Below are 22,767 nucleotides of genomic sequence, written 5' to 3' on the forward strand. Positions count from 1 at the left end.
CCTTCAGTCTGGCGATAGATTAGTCCACGGAACGTAAAATAAGACTGGCTAAGACAAAACCGTATTAGTATTACAAATTTAAAAATGGGGTTGTGTGTATGTTTATACAGCATAGCACTTGGTCTGCCTCAACGGGCGACGAGTCTCCCAGCTGTAGATGAGCAATTTAACCAATGCAGAATAACCGCTAGCCTGGGGTCTTTAACGCGCACCACGCAGTAGTGATACACGATCGCACGCCGGTACGATGCTCATCCAGATCGAAACGGGCATGGGTAGGGATTGAGCCCAGGATCCTGGGTTCTGCAGCGCGAACTTTCGGTCCACGTGGTCCGAGCTGGTGTGCCCTAGACCACTCGGCCACCGATCCCCTCTTATTACAAAGTCATTGACTGCTAATAATGTGGGTGAAGGGAGAGTGTCATCATTTCGTAAGCGCGTTTTCGCTACTCTCACAGCTATAGTCGGTTACAAGTCAAGAACGAAGTGGATGCTCCTCCCACAACTTTCCACTTTTGTAGTGCGAACGCTGGAGGAGAAGCAACCTCCTCTCCACCGTTCGCTCCGCTGAAGTGAAAAGGGGTGGGAGGAGCTTCCACTTCGTTCTTGACTTGTCAACGACTATTGATGGGTGGAGAAATATCAAAAGAAACCATTACATTATCCTCGTCAAGGATGTGACCTCGAACGTGGCCCATGAACTTCCAAAAATTACGTACTGACAAAATGTTTGTTCCGAAAACGAAAGTGATGAGCTCTACTAAATACTTCGACAGGTTTAAAGTCGCTTGACGTTATTTTGTACTATCAGGTAACGCCAAGTCACGTGATACTACAAATTGTGAGGTGATGGTGTCACGTGAAAGTGCGTAACGTCTCACTGCATCTCTGTCAGGCTCGACCTCCTTGCGGTCTAGTCGTGCCGTGCAATTTTTATTAAAATTCGCAGTAGACGATCATCATTGTGACATTTACAGGCAACAAAAGATTTCGTGAGGCAGGGACCAAGAATAATTTTCTTCGTAGTCAGAGTGACATTCGACGTAATTAACATTAAAATTTGCCGTCTTGCTGGACCAAAACGTGTCAGTGGCGTTGCACTGCTGATGCAACCTGCGACGCGGGGGTCGGCGAACTTGGTTTGTGGAGCCGACAAACGGTGGATAGATTGACGTAACTGGCGCTGTTTGCCGGCTTAGGATTGTTTTTAAGCCAAACAGAAGGGTAATTTGTTTTATTGCGGAAATCGCCGACATGTGAATTCTCAAATTCAATCTCAAATAGCTGCAAGCGAAACAAGAACCACGGCTGATAATCTTATCAGAACGTACAAAGCTATTTATTTCAAATCCAGTCTAAAGGGTACACACAAACGTATGTATTTAACTAAGACCATACAGGCACATCAACTTTACTTAAGCTTTACGAGCAGCAATCACAAACCCGAATCTCTCTAGGCGCGCCTCCTCGTCGTCGCCGTCGTACATTTTAGTGCAATATACTTCCACTCTTAAGGCGGCATCCGTAAGTGCCTCCTTGAGGACCTGTTCGGTCACATCTGCCATAGGGAACTCCTCGTCTGCCACGGGGTACATCGCCAAGCCTCCCACTCCGGCCAGGATAAGCAGACCGCCAGGCTTCACTAGACCCGCCACGTTGCACACCAGCCGACGATAGGACGCGTGGTCTTGCGCCGCCGCCTCCAGGCAATTGCAGCACAGCACGGCGTCGAAGGACTCGCGGTGCTCCTCCGGAAGCACTCCTGGCTTCATGACGTCGCAGGGTATCACCTTGCGGACGACGGTCCGAGTGCGTTCTGCGAGTTCGCAAACTCGCCTCTTGACGTCGCTGGAAAAGACAGCGAAGAAGCCGGGGAGACGAGCCACGACTTTTTAGAAGAGCCGCAGCGGTCAAGCGAACCGCAAACATTTATCAATGAACGCAAGGCTCCAAGATTTAAGAATGTCTCCGTGATATCTGAAGAACTCGCTGACGCAAATAATATGTTGCGAATGAGTCGGGCGCATGCTGCGTCTGTGAAGTCACGTAAGTTACGTCACGGGCCCTCACGATGTCATAGTCGCATGACCTCTTGACGTCACATAGTCGCGTGACGCCATGACGTCACGTGACACATCAGCATCGGAAACTCGCGTGAGGCCATGAATTCACGCGACTTCACGCTGTCACGGTACGTGACAGCGTGGCGTGGCGATGACCACGTCGTTTTGCAGCACCCCATGTATTCGCATATGTTGTTACTGTATTATGCTCTCGTGTCATGTACCCCCCCCCCCCCTCTTATGTAATGCCCTCACTGAGGGCCTTTAAGGAAACTTGAGTAAATATCTCTCGTATGACCTGGACGTGGGTGTCGCTCGAGTGTAACGGCCGAGCGTGAAGCCGCGGCTGCACTGCTAATACAATATCCAAGAGACAGTCTGCCGACACTGACTGAGTCGTGTTTCTTCCTTGTATGACGGTCACATTGGTCATAAGGAAACTGTCCGCAGACATCTTGGAAGCATGTATGAAGCAAAGATGCTTCGAAGATACTCGAGGCTTGTCCGCAGATATAATTTATCATCATGTCTGCAACGAGTCTTTTGTAGGACGTATGAGCAGTGGGAATGTGGCTCCTTTCTCATAAAACTCTGCCCTATAACACATTCCGTGCAGAAAAACTACAAGAGCCCATGGTAAAGTGCATTTTTCTCAGCTATTAGAATTAATCTGTTTCAGATTATCGGCATCTTATGCGTTGTGTGGTCTGGGCTGTTTCATATTGGCTGAAGTCTTACTTGCATTAGTACGTTGTATTTTTTTTTAAATTTAAATACATGGCGGGGTTGAGGTTGCTTTTTCGAGAGGTTGTTCTGGCTCTTAGTTCGTCAAAACGACTTTTGCAAACAAGCACGCGGACGCAGATTAGACCCACGATATCGTACGCTTTCTTAAACCCAAAGCCGAACGCTTTTGCTTTGCGGTGCATTGGGAATCCGCCATCGGAGCCAATGAGCAATATATGTGCGATCAATAGTTTTGGTTCAACCATTCAGTGTGTCGATGCGTGCGATTACGTACCTACATCCTTCCAAGGCAGCGATTATCTTGGCGTAGAACTCACAGTTGACCGCGCTTTCTCTTCCACTCAGCCATTTCTCGAGCTCGATCCTGTTGGCTTCCACCAGATCGCTAAGCACGATGTCCTTGTATCGGCTCGAGGCTGAGAGCACAAAGTTGACAGTGGGACCAGAACCAACATCCAAAAGTGTCTTCCCCTGCTTTAGGTCTGTTGAAGGCACACATTGTTGAAGTATTAGCTGATGTGGTCAATCAAACTGCGCAACGATATACAGGGTGAGTCAAAGGGACTAATGGCTGCGTGAAGAAACCGCATAGATCGGTTTCTGAACGTATGCAACTAAGAGTTTGCGCACTGGTGGCAGCAGAAAGTGAATTAATAGTATGAAGTTCTAACTGAACAAACTTACCTGAGTAAAAAGCTATAAATCAAGAATTTGAAAAACCTTCCTATGGGATCTCCCTGCTATCGAAAGGCGTATATTTGGTGCAACAGCTGACAGATGTCGGCAATGCTCTTGGAGTCGACAGGTAGGGGTCGGCGGGAAAAACACTCAGTACCACATTTCGCAGCAGAAACTTCGGTGATGACACGTGCACTGTTTTCGGTTGCATGTTCTGAGGAAAAAAACACCCACCGGAAAACAGGTTTGGATTTAGATTTAGGGCACTAACCCATTTGTATCGGGTCATCTAAACTAGGGCTAAGAATCTAGAAACTGCTATTATTTGTTTTTTGTTTCTCCGCTTGCTTAGCATTCCACCAGCACTCCAGTCTTAAAGGGATACTTCAACGAAATTTGAAATATTCCCGTCGTGTTCAAAAATAGGTTGAATATGATCCACAATATCCGTAAATGACAATCGCACGTTTGTATTTTGAGCCTGGTGGCTGTAGTTTTCGTTATAAACGGCCCACCTTGGCAAGCGCTCGGAGAAGGCCCATTGGAGACCACGTGACATCCACCGCAATCGTGACGTAGGTCGTCTCAAGACGAGCAAAGCTACGACGAGGCTGACGTCGAGAGGATGGCCTAGTCTTTCCAGCCACCGAAGCGGCTGCTTTTGTAAAAATTTTGAGTGACGGGTTAATCTTCTATAATCTTGTAGGGGGACAATAGCGACTTTTGTGACACACAAAAGGCATTCTCGGGAAGAGGGGAGTTCCTCCTGCCCCTCTTCTCTCGTCGTGGCCGGAGGCGAGACAACCTCTGTCACTAGCTGCCAAGGTTGCTAGACGGGCATTACAAGCGAGGCGTTAGCGACATCCACCAGGTGCTCTTCGCTAATCGTTTAATTCGTTTTAAAATTCCGTTTCGTGACTTTTTTAACGAGATATTGGTATGTTCAATTTGATGGTGCTTTTTTGAACACATATAGACCAAAAAATGAGCGCCGAAATTTCGTTGCAGTATCCCTTTAATTTTGTTGCTTAACTAGTGGCATCGGTGTTCCTCCTTTATTGGCTCGCTGCTCGGCTTCGTCCTTGTCGCAGTCCCAGAAACCCAGCACCACAGCCATGCTCCCGCCGCACGCCACTTCCAACTGCAGGACCGCGCCACCGAGTATGACATAATCCGTTGTCTCCGAGACTTTTTCTGTGCACCTGGTGCATCTCTCGTCCATGTATGAGTATTATGCTCAATGCACATGAGTCCGCAACATCCCGCTTCGAACGACGAAGAGTAGTGCACTGCCCCTGCTGTTATTCAGGAGGTCCACACTCTAGAACCTACTGCTTCTCTCTAGCGTACAGGGTCATTGACGATTTCCATGCCGCCATGTCGGCCCACCACTGTGTCTCCCTTTCGTTCGCCCTGGCCGGAATGTCTCCCCGTTGTCCTCATTGTTCTTCGGCCGTGTAGCAGCGGGTCGCTCACGCCATACCTCAGGGACAGCCGGAGTCTTCCACGCACGCATCGGGTCGAGGTGCTCTTCAGGTGTACATATTTCTGCAACTGTCTCGCCCAGCGCTCTTCCTTGATCCTGCTGAGGCGCCGCTCGAAACCCAGCTTCGCTCGGGCCGCCCTGGCATTGAAACTGCCCCCCCCCCCCCCCCTTGTCCCCGGCGTCGTTCGGTGCTCCTCTGCTAGCTGCTAGAGCTACCCGCCCCACTTCTCTCTATCGCACTTCGAGGCATTCCCGGATTCGTGACGAATGACATAGAACGCCATTTCTGAACGCAAGCCCCGGCACCGCGACCATCTTCCACACTACACGAGTCACTTCGTACCGCTTGTAGGCCTAGAGGTTTTTGGCCGCAGCAATTCCGCGGCTTCTCGCTCTTTGTCTTTAGCTTGGCCTCTTGCTGTAACAGGTAGTGGCGTCCCGTGTGAATTCACTACCCCAGATACTTGTATTGCTCCGCCCACGTCTTTGGGCTACTCTGGATGGTCCGGTCGTCAGTCTCGAATTCTACACAACGCCCGAAGCTCATCAGTGCCGATTTTGGGTGCTGATCGAGTCCCTACTCCAGGGCTGCCCCCCTTTGCCCACACTCAAACACAAGGGCCTGTAGGTCATGTAGGGAGCCCGTCATCAGCACGTTGTCGTCCGCATAGAACAGACCCGAGACCCTTCAGCCACTCTTGCCTTGCTCTTCCATGTACCGCAGGGAAAAGCCTTGGGAGCACTCCTGCAGCTTCCTGCAGTAGAGCATTTTCCGACCCCTGATGTTGGCCACTGGGGCTGTCATTTCTTGCAGCCAACGTGCCACCACCTTAGTCTCCCTGTACGCCTCCCTCAGCAGGTCGATCCACTCCTTGCCGAGTCCTTGCGCCGCCACTTGCTTCCACGCTTTCTTGTAGTCCACTCTGTCGTGTGCTTTCCTGATATCTAGGAAGCAAAGGTATATCGGCCAGTCCTCCCTCTAAGCGATCTCGATTTCGCGTGCCAAAATGAAGATACATCCAGGCACCTGCCCCACCAGAACCAGTTTTGCAGCTCCCCCAGGGCCCCCTTTGGCTCCGCCCATGCCTGAAGTCTATCCCGAAGCACCTGCATCCGCGCCCGGTATAAGACTGGTCTGATTGCTAGTGGGTGATAGTTGCTAAGAGACGTCCTGCTCTGTTTGCCTTTCTAGCTTAGTTTGAGTTGTGACATTATCCACTTATCGGACGCTCTTCTCTCCGTCATTAATTAGCTCAGGGTTTCCTGTAGGATCCTTCTTGTTTCCGGCCCCAGCTGCTTCACTTGCCTCATTGGAACACCGTTCATACCTGTTGCTGCGGTACCTCCCTCTCTTTTAATTGCTTTCTTCAGCTCTCTGTGATTTTGTCCTTGCTTGGCTGCTCTTCCAGCTCCCCCTCACACCCCCAGTCTCGTTCTCGGTTTCCGTGCAGCTCCCTGCAAACTTCTCCCTAACCCTCCCTCCACGAACTGGATGGTCTCACCTAGGTCGAGCTCTCTTCCCGTTGTGTGCTCCTTGATCACCGAATCATTCCTGGGTCTACCCGTCCGGCTCCGCATATGTCGCCAGAACTTTACTGGAGCTTGTCGTCCTGCATTCCTCAGCTCCCCCAGGAACCTCTTGTCTTCCCTGGCCATCTTGATCTAGCTCAAATTGACACCTCTGTTTTATCTGCTTGCCCTCCCCTCCTGGGAATCTTTCCTCAGAGGCTTCCTTGTTTTTCTCTTTTTTATAATTGTGCATCTAAGCGTCCTGCATGCCAATTGCCTCATTGTTATGGCCTCCCTCACCTCTACATCCCACAATCACCTTATTCTCTCTTTTTTTGTAACGTGTTTGCCCCTTTTCTTCTCCCAGGTGGTCGTTCTGCCACTCGTACATCTCAAGCTGCTTGCCTCCTGCCTCCGCTTCCAGCTACTGTGCCATGGTTTGGGTTTCCCTTTGCGTTAATTTGTGCTGTCCTGTCGGTTCGCTGACTCGTTTGTCTGCCGATTTTTCTCCAAACGCAATCAGTAGCAGGGTTATGATCCCTTCTGAGGTTCTTGATGCCCTGCCCGTCTATTTTCATGTACGTCAGTCTTACTTACAGGTGGGTACATCAGGCAGTAATCGATCGATGAGCTCATTCCCCTTGCTGTTTAAGTTGTCTTTTCTGTATACTGGTTCTGGGTGTTGACTATTATCATGACCAAATTTAGCACCATGTCCAGCGGCATCTTTGACCACTTCAGGGTACATGACTGTTTAGGCTGCAAAACAAACCTTTTTTTCACAAATTTAGAATTTTTTCTTGTCTAAAATATATTGTTGTATAGCTTCAAACATTTTACAGCGAAGCTGTTTACGGCTAGGGTTCCGTACATTTTCATGTGCATCAACAAAAACTCTACGCTCGCACCGCCGCACACGCACGGCTTTCCCATATAAAAGATTTGAAGTAAATAACCAAAATAAAGCGTTGACGAACGTGCGTGCAAGATATTTGTTTTAGGCTTTTGCTTTAGAACAGTTATTACTGCAGATGCCGGCACGTGTGGCGCGTGGAACACCATTCCCTGCATTCTCCTTGATGCTTGCGTAATTTAGCAGTAGATCTATTCAGTAGATTAGTTATCAATAGTTACCATTTTCAAGATCAGTAGGCGTTCAAGTAGATCATAAAAGTTGCTCAAAGATTTGCCACTGTGCGATCCGCGTCGGCCATGTCTACGCTCGAACCGCCCCCTCTTTGTCGTCGTTCCAAGCCCCGCTTGCGTGCAAGTTTCCTTTCCTTCCTATCTCCCGGGGTGGCAGTCCCGTCGCGCGTGTCTACTTTCCGCCGGGCAGTGGTCCCGTCGCGCGTGTCAAGTTTCCACCGGCTCCACGGGGCGTCGATAGTCGTCCACGCGAAATAATGACCACCGATTAAGAAAACAATAAATGTGTGTGGGTACCTTTCGTCACGGTGACTACCGATTGAGACAGTAAATGCGTTCGTACTTTTGTTAAAAATTCTGTGTCACGTCTGTGTCGTGGGCTAAACAGCTTCGTTTGCCATCCACTTTCACAGAGTGAAATCGATCACGATTTTCTTTAAATACATTTACAGGGCTTCAAACGAAAAAAAAAAAGTTTAATTGCCAGGCGCAAAGCGATAATTAAGTCTAAAAATTTCGAAAAGTGCTTACTTTTGCGCATTTTTGTGGCATTTTAAAGAAAATATTTTAACAATTAAAATTGCATAACCATCGCAACATAGCAAGCTAAAAGCCGTTCAATTTTATAAAACTAAGTCTGAAGCGCTTCGAAGCAGGGTGTAAAACCGAAATGTTTTTTGTTCCGGTTTTCATTCCGGTTCAGAGAAAACGGTTCAGCTCCGATTCAAATCCGGAGTGAAAAAATAAATGTTCAAACCAGTTCGGACCGGTTCGTACTCATATGCTACAAAAACAATTGACGATCGCAAAAGACAAACAATGCATATTTTTAAAAAGTGTTACATCTAAAAAGTAAAGGCTCAGATTACTGTGCGGAACGAACAAGCTAGTGGGTGAAAGCGCAGTTTAATGTCAGGCAGCTGAACCGAAGAAACAGGGAGTTGTCAAGCATATTCAGGGAAATACGGCACCTCTAAGACGATAAAATGAACTTCAGTGCACGCTGACCTGGGTCGCGGGCACTGCCAGGGCTACTTGCGCCAATGTACAAAGCTCTGGGTAGCGTTCCCGTCTCTCCTCCCAAAACTGCAACACGCGTCTCTTGAAAGTCGCAGTTCCTTGTCTAGCACTTCCAGGAGGCATGCTATATCAAGTGGGCTACAGGTTCCTCGAACGTGCACGCCAGCCTCAACTTCTTCTTTCTTGAGGAGTGCTTCCAGGGCGCCTTCTGGATCTTCTGGAGCCGCCGCAGTTTCAGAAGACGGTAGAATATTGCTCGTATTGCAGAGCTGTGATCCACCTTCCAATCTTTGTCAAATGCAACGTGGCCCGGTACTTTTCCACAGGGCTGAGAAGAAGGTGGTAGCGGGGATTCATGTACACTGCTGCACAGAAAACATCCGTGTCAAGAAGTTGTCGCTCCCTCTTTTTCATTGACTGAGCCAATGCCTTTGCTAACGGCGACGATATCTTGGAACTGTCCATGGAATATCTCAGCCATGCTTCATAGAAATTTTCTACAGTGAACTGTTCCTTCTGCAATGTCTTCGTCGCCACTTCTGCGGGCGAAGCGATACTGCGAACATTTTGACTTCCGCCCATACGTGTTCAGTCGACCTGGAGCTTTCTTCTTTTGAGAGCAACCCACCAGCGAAGCCTCTTGGTTCAGGTAGCCTGGTGAGCATATGCAGCGTGGACATCCACCGCGTTGGACAATCAAGTACTGGTTTGTTCAATCCCAGCTTCTGATCAGGGACCTAACATATTGGACACATAGTCTCTCAACAAGCGCGCGGCTTTCTCCGATCTCCGCCAAAATAAGTTCTTGTTTTTGTTTGTGTCTGTGCGTGTGTGTGTGTTCGTTTTTTTTTTTTTTTTTTTTACATTTCCGGTTAATTTTTTTAGGCTAGTGCGTTTTTCGCCACGTACTTTTCACGCGACCTGACTTCGCGTATGAACCGGAAACCGCATAGGGGAAACATATCGGTTCCGCTCCTGAGCGAAAATAATTATTTCGTTCCGGTTCAGCTTTTTTCGTTCAGGTTTTTGGTTCACGGTTCGGGTTTGGTTCAATACCCTGCTTCGAAGAAAATCAGATTTTTACTCAATTATTGATCAATGCCTATGGTTTACGCACATTTTAAAAACTCAAGTTATGTGTAAGCTATAAAATAAAAGTATTTGGGGAGAAATTTTTTTAGGAAAACGTTCAGCACTTTTGGGTTAAAAGCCATGTATATTTTTTTAAATTGAAATGGTTGAGCGCGACGTATGAAACGTTTGAGATAGAATGAACCAGCTCAAGTATACGTTCACAAACTGATTTCTGCGGTCCCTTGAAACAGCCATTGATCCATTTGACTCGCGCTGTAGGATATCTTTAAATGCGACATCTTTAAATGGGTTATTTTTATTTTATTAACTTGCGAGATAAATGTTCAGAACAAAAATTTGTCACACTGCGTTTCCGAATAGTAACAGGCAGAATTACCTATTATGTTGGTATTGTGCGATGCTATCTTAATTTTTTGTTGCGCGTGTCTCCTGTCGTGATCAAAAATATGTTTTGTTATTAAACCCCAAACTTTCCTTTGGCTAGGGGTGCAACTACGGTTGCATATTATTGTGAGTTATTATAAAATGTACTCATACGAATGCGTGAATTGATGAGTGAATGAATGAATGAATCAATCAATCAAGAGCGAGCGATAGCCTTTGAGGGCATAAGAAGAGGAGGGCGTTTCCTAAGGATAGTATTTACACCTAGCAGCCTAGTGAGACGGCGGCATTAATAGATCACGAGGCCCACCTGAAGAAAATATGCGGTGCAGTTCTGTCTGCTGGAAAGTAAAGAGAATGGCGCCTCTACTCAGCTCTACGTAAGAGTGCGGCTGAAACTTGCGCTCGTAGGCCTCCCGCACTGCTTCTTGCTGAGTTTGGCTCATCACGTCCTTCTCTCACAAAATGGAACCCTCTCTGGAATAAAAAAAAAAAAAAAAATCAGATTGAGAGGGATACAAAATTAAAAGCGACCCGCTTTAATTGGCACGCTTTTTAAAAGAGTAGGCTATAAATTAGCCGCATTTTATACGGATACACTCGAGATGTACATCCGCCGGCAATATGAAGGTGAACACCTAACCTGGTTTCTTGTTTGTTTTACGGCTCCCGAATGCTATATAAACTCTCAACGTCACAAATGGCACGTGGCTTGCGTTCTAGCCATCTTCTGGAACAGAGCTTGTTCCAAAACTTGCAGGAGCGTCAAAAACAAGAAGAGGGCTGTTCACCTTCATATCGCTCACGGGTGTACACCCGGGGCTTAATAAAGGTGCCCTGAGGAGATTTCTGAGATCGCCAAAGTATGGCGATAACACCCTCTGCTGACTTTGAGCATCCAAGAAATCCTTAAAGGAGCGATGGAACAAGTTTTGTACTTTGCGCAAATACCACTTAAAACTGATCCCTGACGTTAATGACCTATGAAACGCGCGTTCGTTTTTCACCCCACGCAATAGAAGCTCTAGAAAAAAATTACAGAAAAACGAGCACCGTTCACCCCCTCAACTCGCAGCCAGAACAAGCGGCCACGTGATCTGGAGCCGATTATATGCCGCCAATGTTGATCATAGCCACGCGCTGGGGTTGGCAAAGCACAGGACACGCGCTGAGTCCCAGGCATTGTTATGGCTCGGCTATTGTCGTCGTTGCAGTGATTGGACACGAGCCACTACCAAAATGCATATCAAGGCATCGATTGTCACGAGCCTAGATCGGATGCGTACGCAGTCTTCGCGTCCACAGTGTGAGCAGCATTTGCATATCGTCACCGCAAAGCTCGATGACGCATTCCCGGGGATCGTATTCGCAACTCCAGCGCGCCGCTCGCCCTCCCGCAGACGAACGGAGAACCCGAGGAGCAGGGACGGCAGCGGCGACGGCGGCGCGGAAACGGTGGCAGGGACTGCCGGCCTTGATGCGTGAAGCCGTTTTAACAAAAAAAAGTGATCGCGTTAAAAAAAAGAAAACATTATTGTGCTTCGCCTTGTAACAGCCTTGCACAAAGGACCGGGAGGTCTAATTTTATTGGGGACTTCTCGCGTATCGCATACGCTGCAGCTTTCTGGCCTTGCGCATGGCCGCCAGCTCAATCTGTGCTCAACGTGACGGAAAGGGACCGCAATGTTGCAAATAACACGGTACAAAAAATGTACGGTATATTAAAATATTTTTTTTTTGGTAGAGCAATGAATAAAACCCCTAAACACGCCGATGATGTTAATAGGTAGTTTTTTTTTATAGAGTACGACACCCCTAAACTTCAGTTGGACGCACAGCGTACTGACGTTCAACCGGCGCTACCAACGTTCACGAGTGGCTTGACAGCAGAGTTGTGCAACTTATTAAAATAGCTTAAGTAAGTGTAAATGACTGAAAAAAAAAGTAATCGGGGTTTTTTTGGCCCTGCTGCAAAACCTCGGTGTTTTTGGTTTCGTTTTTCGGTACTCTTTGATGCGCACTTTAGCTGTTTAATATCTTATATTGCGCCGTCATCAAGCCTCTTGTAAAAGTCGGGGCCGTTAGTCTGCCGTCAACGGGCTGCACGTCAGACTGACGGCAGCCCGCTTGTTGTTTGATTACGTGTTGCAATACACTAAAACCAAGACGGTGAGCAGCTATTTGAGAGGCTGTGACGCGAAGACAGCAATACTGAGAATTGCTGCTCTTCCGAAGCTTGGCGGTCACCGTTCGCGGCTCTCTTTTTACAGCACTAATGGCCGGGCAAAGCGCAAACATGTCTTCATCACCCTCAAAATTATTCTGCCACAAACAGTATCGTGCCCGGTGCCTAAAACGCGCTCGCTCACCACAAAGCTTCGCACTTTGAGGTGTCTGCAACCTTTAAATATCCGCATGCTCGTTTACCTAACGTGCATCAGAATCTCCGTCACCTGTAATATGATCCCTCCCTAGCCGCTTCGCATTTGTGGACAAATAAATCAATTTTAGCGCTCTGAACGGCGTCAGCGAGCAGGCGCACGGGATATCCTGGAGAGAGTTGCGAATTGTTGCCATTGTCCCCACAGCTCCGTCATCAATTTTCTCGACGGAGCAAAAGGCGGCTTTGCAAGGAGAGACTGAAAGAAAAGCTCCGCATTCGTCCTTTCAATTCCGCCGCGACGAAGACGCTTCTTGGTCAGTGGTGTTGCGTTCGAGTATTCTTGGGTCCCAGTAGTGCCAAGAAGCTGGTGTAAAGTAAGAAATATTCCTATCGAATGTCGGTGCACAGCCCCTTTAAATCATGACGATATGCGGCCAATTTTCCTATAAACAAGTACTCAAATATCGCAACGCACCGAGGTCATTTCTGGCGATGAGAGGAGCATGTTTTGAAACCAGGACCAATGTCAGCCAATTGCAAGCGCAGGATTTTCGCGCCGCAGACCGGTGGAACCGCGGAGTGATATCTCGAATGCAGGCGGCTCGTTGTCCAAACAGCACGGACTACGATTCGACCCAGCAAGCGCGCGCACGAGAGCCGACAACCGGACACATCACTCCCGCGGAAAAGAGAAAAAAAAAAAAAAGAAACAGTGCGCTGCTTTGGAGACGCTTAATGCAATATTATGTACCCTCTCCGCCAAAGATTTATATTTGTCGACGACTACTTTAATTTGCTTTTATCATCTACAAAACCATACACATTTTGTAATAACAGCGTCTGCAATCTCAATGAAATGCCGCGTTTTGTTTGGTCATATCTCGTCCTGGCTGTCGGCTCAATACCTATCCCATCGACGGAGATGACCTCGGCGAGTTTGATCTTTGATCGATTGTTTAACGCCTAGGTAAATCGGCTGCGCATCGTTATGATTTATGGATTCCTAGGGGGCTTAGAACCCGCAGAGTAAGTTATTGTCATTTTAAGTTATCTCAGATATCTCTTCAAAGCACCCTTAAACCAAGTTCACAAGCCTGGCACCAACGTCAAAAAAAAAAAAAAAAACAATTGAGAATACAACATGAATACAATCTCGATGTCCGTGGTACGACAGCTCCGCGGACATTATTTCATGATGCTTGCCCACCTGGGTCGCTAAACTCGTCCAATACAAAGTTAGGGCCGAAGTTCGCAGAGGCTGCTGATTGGGCTCTCGGGACGATGGCGTCACGCGGGACGAGATGTAAATCATCCAAATTCTCGGGGCTCCGATTCCAGCGAGATTGTGAAGCACGAAGTCGTAGCGAGCTTCATTGGAACGATGAAGCTCGCTACGACTTAGTGCTTGGGCGAAAGGGATATCCCTTTCGCCCAATTTTTTCTTATGCATTTCTGAAATACCTGGCCATTACATCAAAGGCTATGGTATGGTATTGGGCTGGGGCGATCGCCCCGCACTCTCCTCCCCCCCCCCCCCCCCCCTTACCCCTTATGACCCTTGCCTTCTCTTTCAACGCCACTGGAAGGGGGGAGGGAGATGAATTGCCTCCCTATCCGTCCGCCTGTTTCGACGCCCCTGCTTAGATGTGTTCAACTGAGCAACGACGAGGAACACCACCGTGTGCAATTTTCGAAATAATGGCTCTAGAGGTTCTGGAAAAAAAAAACGGTTCGCGTTTCATGAACTCACGAGAGGCCATGATAGGCTTTCAAGCGACTGGCTCGTGCCAGGGTTCGTAGTGTGCACGCGCATTCAGTGACACTCTTTTATAGGAAGTATTCACTGGCAGCCATAGCTGTGTGCGCGACTGCTGAGCACGTGCTGATGGGCGAGCTTCCACAGTTCTTTTGTAACGTGCATTCCGCACCCTCAAGTTTGCCGGTCTTAGCAGCCTATTAATGTGGGCTCGTTCTGAGCATGCGCTCTAAACAGCACCCACAAATATGGCGCCCAGTGAATACTTCTTACAGATCCTGCCCTTGATGTTTCGGCCTGGATTATCAGTTGTGAACGACAAATTCGATTGTGCGTGTGCAAATCGACAGTGACAAATTTGATTGTGTACGATGGAAGCTTGGAGTCATCGCGTTCTGAAAACATGACCGTCATTATGGACAACCTGACATCACTCTTATTTCCGTTGTTGAAAGAAAGAATTAATTCCAGTCTGGCTAATCTTAGAAAGCAGACCACACCGACGCTTTTGCTAGCCAACGTGCCCGATATTCATTAATTGGAAAAAAAAACAATAAAATGATTTTATCCCGCCAATGGGGGGACAGCTGCCCGAAACCGAAATCCGCCTGAAAGCGGACAACGCTACTCGCCTGGTTCTGACCTAACCACATCGGGCTAGATTTTCCTCATATCCCGAGAGGAATTAAAAAAACGGCAAGAGCGTTTTTTTTTTTTTGTTTTTTTTTAGTGAACTTTGTTTTGTCGGCCGAAATAAGAACGATTGTCAACTTCGACGGTGTTGGTTCAGAAATTAATTACCCCAAGCCTCCAATGTGCTTAAGGCAGACTATCAAAAATGTTGGTCGCAGCTGATAGTCTTTGTTGTGACGTCGCACGTATGAACCACGGTCGTCTCCGCGCGCTCTCTCATGCTGCTCTTGTTGGGCACTTACGAAGTGCTAGGAATTTTTTGCCCCTTTAAGCGGAAAACGTCACGAAGATAAATGGATCTGCGATTTTTTGAGAAAAGAAAAACTTCCCGGCAATCTTTCGGTTCTTACCTGACAAAGAACATGGTTTTAGACGAAAAGAGAACCCTACTGCGAAGTTGTCTTTCATTCCACCACTTTGCGATGTTTTCTTCCGAAAGCAGCCTCTCACAACTGAAGACTGCAAGCAAGCTTAGCTTCGAGTACGTTTTTTTTTTTTTAGAGCGCAGCTCTTAGGCGCTTGTTTCCGGCTTGAGCGGCGTCGCCGTCGCCGTCGCCGTCGGCGTAACCGTAAGGTCACGTGACCACCCCCAGGTCACGTGACCCCCCAGGTCGGCGTAACCGTAAGGTCACGTGACCCCCCCCCCCAGGTCACGTGGCCACCCCAGGTCACCTGACCCCCTCAAGTCACGTAACCCCTCCTGGTCACCTGACCCCCACAGGTCACGTGACCCCCCCCCCCTTCCCGAGATCACGTGACCCCCGTGAGGGGAGGAGGAGAAAGGAGGGATATACCTTCCCCTCAGTACCCTTTCCTCCTCCTCCTCAAGAGCTGCGCTCGAATTCGGCGTTACAGGGAGTTGTAAACGGCTTTCTTCTTTTTTAATATTATTATTATTATTATTATTTCTCAAAAATATGTCTAAGAATTTTTCTGCAGATGAGTTTATGCTGGCCTCACACTGCGGGAAGTCATAAAAAGGCGATATTTTCGGGGACAACTCTAAAATTTACACCCTCTCTGCAACGCTACGCCACAAGGTTACACGACACGAGGGAAATAACTTAGTGCATTACTTAGCAAAAAGTCATTATGAGTTTTTGCAACGTCTCGATTATAAAATATTTCACCCTTAAATATTTTTTAATGAAAAGCGGGTGACATAAAACAAACATTTACTACTGTAACTGTATACTCGATATCAATATCATGGTGCAGTAACTTAACAAAAGCGATGCTCCATTTAATACTCATGTGGTTTATTTTTGAGCATAGAAACAATAGCACTTTGTAATTTACACATGTTTTTGCGGGTGATTAGAAAGTTTCATTAAAAATCAACTTGTAAAGCTGACTTCCAAAATCATACAAAAGGTCGTTTTTTTATGATTCGGATATCAAATATCTTGGCGAATAGGCAAACCAGTTCACGCTTCTTCAACTGTAGACTTCCAAGTATAATCGTAGAAATTTTTTTTTTATATATATATAATTGATTTTTTAATAAAAGCACGTGTGTACAACGCAAGAATCTCCCGGAGTGGTAAAGCACGCACTGCATAATGGCGCTAACGTTAGGAGGTAAAATAAATCAGCCTGCACGCATATACAATCTATGTAACAAAAACGCAATCCAAAGTGTTAATAGGCAACTTCTCGCCAAGAAAATATCAGACTTAGAAAGTATTGTGAGCAGCAGCTTAGGCTTTATTCGATGTTTCGAGCAGAGCAGGCTTCGCTGCTGCGCATAATTTTTATTTGTATATCAAAAACATCCCAAAGCTTAAATACTTCATAATAAAACTATACTGAATGAAGCTATCCCTTAAAGCATGTGAAATACAGCGTCAGAAGCGTAAGCATGCTTACCTCACAAAATATATTAAAATGGCGAAGTTTCGCTGTGCGTTTCCTTTCCACTACGTGCCTGGTGGCGATATAGTGTGCCCATCGGCATGGATTTTACACACATCTGCAGCGGAAATTAAAACGCAAAGTTCTACACCGGCTGCAGTGTAGAAGCGCCGACGAAGCTGCAGCTGGCGCGATGTGTTGTATTGTGCTGGTGCAGCAGCGAACTCATGTGGCAGCGACGAATTGCGATGAGGTGTTTTGGGCCGCTCGAATGCCGGGCGTAAGAAAGGCTGCGAAAAGAATTGAAAATGGTCGCCGGAAAATAGAAGCCGCTACCGATCAGGGTGATCCAGTGGACATGTCACAGATGACCTCTCTAGCAGCAGCTCAGCAAAGCGACGAACACATCACGAAATTAAAGGTGCCCTGAGCAGGTTTCTGAGATCCCCTAAGAATAGCGATAATTCACTCCGCGCGATTGAAACATCCTAGAAATCAATAAATCATAAGGATTCGCTTCCGATTTCTTTTTTTATTAAAAATGCAATCAAAGATTGGGCACACCGAGGTAACTTCCGGCGACGGGGGAAGCATTGTTACGGGCCAGGACGACATATGGCCAGTGAAAAGCGTCATTTCGTTGAGATTCCAACCGTTGTTATTACAAAATTTGTATGATTTTGTAAATAATAAAATCAAATAAGAGTCGTCAAAAAAGTCAAATTTTTCACGCAGAGGAACATAATGATCAATGGAGATGGTGCCGGAACACCATCTCCATCGACCGCATAAGCCTGCCCATCTTGAGCCGGCACCAGCATCAAGCATACAACCTCTCATTTGGCCGTTCTTATCCACCGCACCACAAGCATCGCAGCTACAAACCAACGAGTGCCAGCATCATCGCTCAGTCACTGGTAATCAGTACATCGGACGACGTTTCATCTATCGACGTTTCAACGACACGCGATGTTTCATCGAAAGATTATTTAATTGACAAATCGTTTCATTGACAGCTCAGATAAGCTTTTTTTTCTGTAATGAGCCGCATGAGACTGACGCCGCGAAGCGGCGCGTGCAGGTCGGTCAGGTGGGTTAACATTTCTGTAATGAGCCCCCGCATACTGTCTTCGCAAAGCGGCGTGAACTAAGGCTACTGGATTCTGGAAAAGTAGCTCCAAGCTCCCCGTATGGTCGCCATCTTGGTCCGTGCAATGAGTAGTTTCTCCTTGAGCCCTCCGTTCTTGGTGAGCCGACCTAAATCTGCTGGTGACGGGTAGCTTTATGGAGACGTTTCTTGTATACCGAGATGTTGCTGTCCACACACCGGCGAAGGAAGCTTACATCTTCGTACCACTACCACATGCTCTGTCGGTGCTTGGAGGAACTGACGAATAAGTGTAGGATTTGTTCTCAAATATTTACAAGCAGATTCGTGCTGTTAAATGAATGCTTTGGGAGCTTCCCCAGCATCCCCGCAGCAGCACGAAGCAAATGCTCGCTATGTTCATTTTTTTAGACTGTCTGCTCGATTGGCGAGCCTGCCGCCACCTATATCACGGCAATGAAAATCGCGGGCGGGTATCTTTGAATGTTGGTTTTCGCATCATTTTCATTTGCCGATTTCGCAAAAACTATTCTGAGTTTCGCGATACTAAATAGCGTACTCTAAGAAGTAAAGGCCGGGGATTTAGAAAATACAGTTAGTTCGGGTAGCTCGAAATTAAAGCAGTAGAAAGAAGTGCGCGAAGTTTTGCAATGTCACGAGCGTTGATGAACATACAACATGCGGGACTTCGTTTTACGTGTGCTATTTCCAGTGCGCCTGATAGCGCAATCCTGAGTGCACAGATGTGAATCCTACAGTGCGGCTAATATTAAAACAAAATATTACACCAAATGCGTACAGAAAAAGAACAGTTTGGCTCGGTGCCATACCTAAACCATCTGAAACCTATTTTATATATATATATATATATATATATATATATATAATATATAGCACGTAGCACGTTAGAGTTTTAGTAACTCATTTACGCAAATTTTTATATCCTTAAATTACTAGGTAAATATCAAGTAATTAATTAAAATTTTACAATATTGTCTCATAAATACCTTTGCTCGTTGCTCGTTAGCTTCGAATAATTTGTTGCTGTGTCCGCATGAATACATATTAATTAAAATATTCTATAAAGACGCAGCTCTAATGCCCGAGTCCCAATTAGCGACGAGATGTTTTGGTGGCGCCCTCCTATGGTCCCCCTTGTGATGTCATTAGCTTGCGAACAACAAGTTCGATGGTGTTTGTAAATAGCATGGCGGTAGCCTGAAATCATTGCGCTCTCAAAGCAACACTGCCAACACCGCTGAAATTAAAGTTATTTCATTCCTCTGATTTCCGTCGATGGTATACCCTTCCCGACGTCACATTCAGCTTTTGGGCCAATCGTGGAAGGCCGACCACAGCGACGCTTTCGGTCGCGCACGTCGCCAATAGACCGACAAACAGAAACAACCGACACCGACAAGCCTCGAACACGTGCCGCATGCACGCGATGGTATATTTTGCAGGCTTGCAACCCTTCTTGCTTACTTCATGAGAATCGAGAGGCTGCAAGCCTGCCAAAGGTTCTATCGCGTACATGCTGCACGTCTCGGAGGGTTATCGGTGTCGGCTGTTTTTGTCTGTCGCCCTAGTGGGACTCGGAAACAAAGTTCTGTGGTTGTACTCAAAACATGTCAGAGGTTATTTACCGTGTATTCAATGTGTCATTAGGTAAGCAGAGAAGCAAACGAAGAGTCGACACAGAGAGCACCACCTTAAGGTGATGTGAGGCGAATCGCTCGCTTCTCACGGTGACAGGTCAAGAACGAAGTGGAAGCTCCTTTCACCTTTTCCCAATTTAGCAGAGCGTTCGCTCTGATAAAGTGGAAACAGGTGGTAGGAGCTTCCACTTCGTTGTTGACCTGTCACAGAGTATTTATTATATAGGCAGACAACACGCTAATAAAACAAAATAAAGGATGAAGCTCATTTCTTATCACAACTGGAAATGCCGGGAGAAAAATAATACTGGAACGGGGACAGAAAACGCTAAAATATTCGGTACACTTTCCGAGACCACGTGCGCCTTTGTGAATATGCTAAAAGTGTTTTGCTTAGTTTTAAAGTATATAAGCTACTCCTTTTATCACCAAAACAGGCATTCGATTTTAGATTTTTTTGGTTGAAGGAACTGGTCAGGAACAGGACCGTGTTTGCTAGTTTAGGCTGTGCGTTTTCTCTGTCAATAGATTCTTTAAGCCGGAGAACGATCGCTCCACTTCTACGAAAGCGATGGATAAAAACCTGAGTGTTTGGTTTGTGTCCAAGGTATAAGCTCCGTTGAGAATTCTCGGTGAAACTATCCAGATTACGCCAGGCTTTTCTTAAGCGAATTACGAAGTTTGTCTTTCTCAGGACCGTCCAACTTCTTGGGCAAAAAAATATCAAAAATTTCAAACAGCCCCTCTAGATGATGTCTCGTTGTTTTCATCCTCGCAATCACCTTGGGAATAAATTTCTTCCCTATTTTGCGTACAGATCCCTGCACAAACGTCGCTATAGTATCAATTTCTTTGCAGCAGCTTCGCGGCAGCAATTGTCAGTCTTTAATTTATTCGCAAAGCCTGCCCTCTTGTCGTGGTTTGTTTCTGTAGTCCATCGCTGCGCATAGAAATGTTGAAAGCTTTTAATGGAAAATCAGGAAATTTTGTGATTCCCAGGACGCTCAACGTAATTTCAGGGAAAATTCTGGACAACAACGTTGATGAAAACCAGATTTAAATCGCTTGGTAGATGTCTACTGGAAACTTACTTTTTTCGGGGCATTTGTTTTTTAATTGGAGGAAGTCTTTAGGAGACTACTTATGTCTGCGCCCATGTATATCTGCTTCCTGTTCATAAACTTCAAGGTACATTTTTGGCTTAACATGGAGTAGAAATGAAAGGTAGGACATGAAATCACGATTCTCAAATGTATATAGTTAAAAAAAAGGTTTACATTTTTTATTTATTCTGTAGAACGTTTTTTTAGTACCGATCACAACACCTACACAATTCAATTTCAGTTCATCTTAATCCCCAGTCCTGGGCTCAACCGTAGTATCCGTGTCCTCCGTAGCCGTAGCCGCCCAGGCCGTAGCCTCCGTATCCTCCGTAACCGTGGTTGATGTGCGTGTGGTAGGCGAAGGCGCGCCCAACCGGGTAGCCGTAGCCGCCATAGCCGCCGTAGCCGCCATAGCCTCCGTAGCCACCGTGGCCGCCATAGCCACCATAGCCTCCATAACCACCGTACCCTCCGTAGCCGCCGTATCCGCCGTAGCCACCGTAGCCACCGTAGCCTCCAAGGTATCCAGCCATAGCAGTGGCCAGAAGGGTGAAGAAGATAACGGCGACCTGAGGAAACGCACATGTTGGTTCATCTTTTTTTTTTTTTCTTATTGGCTAAATATATTTGCACTGCAGACCTATGGTGCCTGGTAAAGCACCAACATAATTAACCAGTTCTTATAGAGTCTGGTAAAACGCTGGGGTGCTCTATCAGGCTCTTTAAGCCGGAATGCTTCTATAGCTTATAATGCAATAGTAAATGCAAAGTCGCAAGTGAGCTGGACAAGAATTATGAAAATAATCCCTGGAGAAGGGGAACAAGAGGGCAAAAGACAAGCACGAATCTCCAAACACAGCTAGGTGACTGGTGCGCGACCGAAAAATCCGCCTGGTTCGGGTATCGAACCCGGGACCTGTTCATTTTCGGTGGAGCGCTCTATCAACTGAGCGAACCAGGCGTTAGACGTCAGTAGAGCAAACAGGTTTTATCAGCCGCCACCAGTCTAACACCAACAAGGGTGAAAGGCTTGCATATTAAGATTATGATTATAATTCAATTAAATGCAAAAATATAAGCGAGCTGGACAAAAATGACGAAAATAGTCCCCGGAGAAAGGGAACAAGAGGGGCTTATATCAATTAATCCTATTGCGATACCGCCATGCAGCACCAAGACTTATATGATGGCGGTACGACATCCTTGCCCACGTGATTGTGATCTAAGCGACCCCATATCTTTATTAGTGAACAGTTTTTCGTAATGTATTTGGTACAATTAAAGTCTGCTGTCTAAAGAGCAGAAAACTCAAGCAATCACTGAATAAGAGCAGCCGCAATCACAAAGATACCTAATGATGCGCTGAAAGATGCAGATAAGTTATTGCTTACAGGTCTAGTAAAAGTCAATAAGTTCAAAAAAAAGAATGATCATGAAATCCAAGTATAAGCTAGGAATCGCTAAGACGACAAATCATAAAGAACCCAATGAACTGACTTCCCATGATAATTAAATAAAAAGAATATTGAAGTGGTTCCCAACGCTACCAAACGAATATGCGTCTGTCGATGCGTCTATCCGGTAATGATTACCGAGGCCATATATATTTAAATGAGACGGGTAATGAACTTTCCGGGTACGAAACGACGACGTTACCGAGAGGCTGGATATTGGCCACGACGCTGCTGCCTCCGTCCCTGCCACCAGGGAAAAGCCGGTGAAAGCACAAAAGGGCACCTCACCGTGGACTTCATGATGCGATCGTTGCTCCTCGGTTGCTGAAGGACTGACTGTGCCTGTGCCAAGTCCGCTGTCTTCTTTTATAGTGGGGCCTAGGCGGGGCGGGGCCCCTTGTGACGTGGTTGTTCAAGGAGGTCAGTCCTGTTTCGACTTCGAGAAATTCCCGGCGTCGAATCGGCCCCATGTTTTTCTTCGATGCGAAACCTGAAAGCCGTTGCTCCGTTGTAGTCACAGTAGGTGGCCCCGGGTACAATAAGTGGCGAAAAGTGGACTTATTAGGCGGAGCGTACACACTGACCCGGTGTATGGCGTGTTGCTCTTGGCTTCACGGTTCAGAGATTTTC

At 46.8% G+C, this 22,767-nt stretch overlaps 2 protein-coding genes across 2 annotated transcripts; both read right to left on the reverse strand.

Moving 5' to 3' along the window:
• Positions 1–1,415: 1,415 nt before the first annotated feature.
• Positions 1,416–18,986, reverse strand: LOC115325539 (indolethylamine N-methyltransferase). Its single transcript, XM_042292823.1, has 4 exons — positions 18,930–18,986; positions 10,439–10,580; positions 3,085–3,292; positions 1,416–1,848 (listed from the first exon to the last, which is right to left on the reverse strand). Exons 1-4 carry the CDS (start codon positions 18,984–18,986, stop codon positions 1,416–1,418), a joined length of 840 nt encoding a protein of 279 aa, XP_042148757.1.
• Positions 18,987–20,949: 1,963 nt separating this feature from the next.
• Positions 20,950–21,350, reverse strand: LOC115308311 (neuropeptide-like protein 31). The gene is made up of 2 exons (XM_042292824.1): positions 21,345–21,350; positions 20,950–21,252 (listed from the first exon to the last, which is right to left on the reverse strand). Exons 1-2 carry the CDS (start codon positions 21,348–21,350, stop codon positions 20,950–20,952), a joined length of 309 nt encoding a protein of 102 aa, XP_042148758.1.
• Positions 21,351–22,767: the final 1,417 nt, after the last annotated feature.

The sequence above is a fragment of the Ixodes scapularis genome, unplaced genomic scaffold (genome assembly GCF_016920785.2).
Source record: "Ixodes scapularis isolate PalLabHiFi unplaced genomic scaffold, ASM1692078v2 PGA_scaffold3__209_contigs__length_174095766, whole genome shotgun sequence".
Classification (NCBI taxonomy): Eukaryota; Metazoa; Arthropoda; class Arachnida; order Ixodida; family Ixodidae; genus Ixodes; species Ixodes scapularis.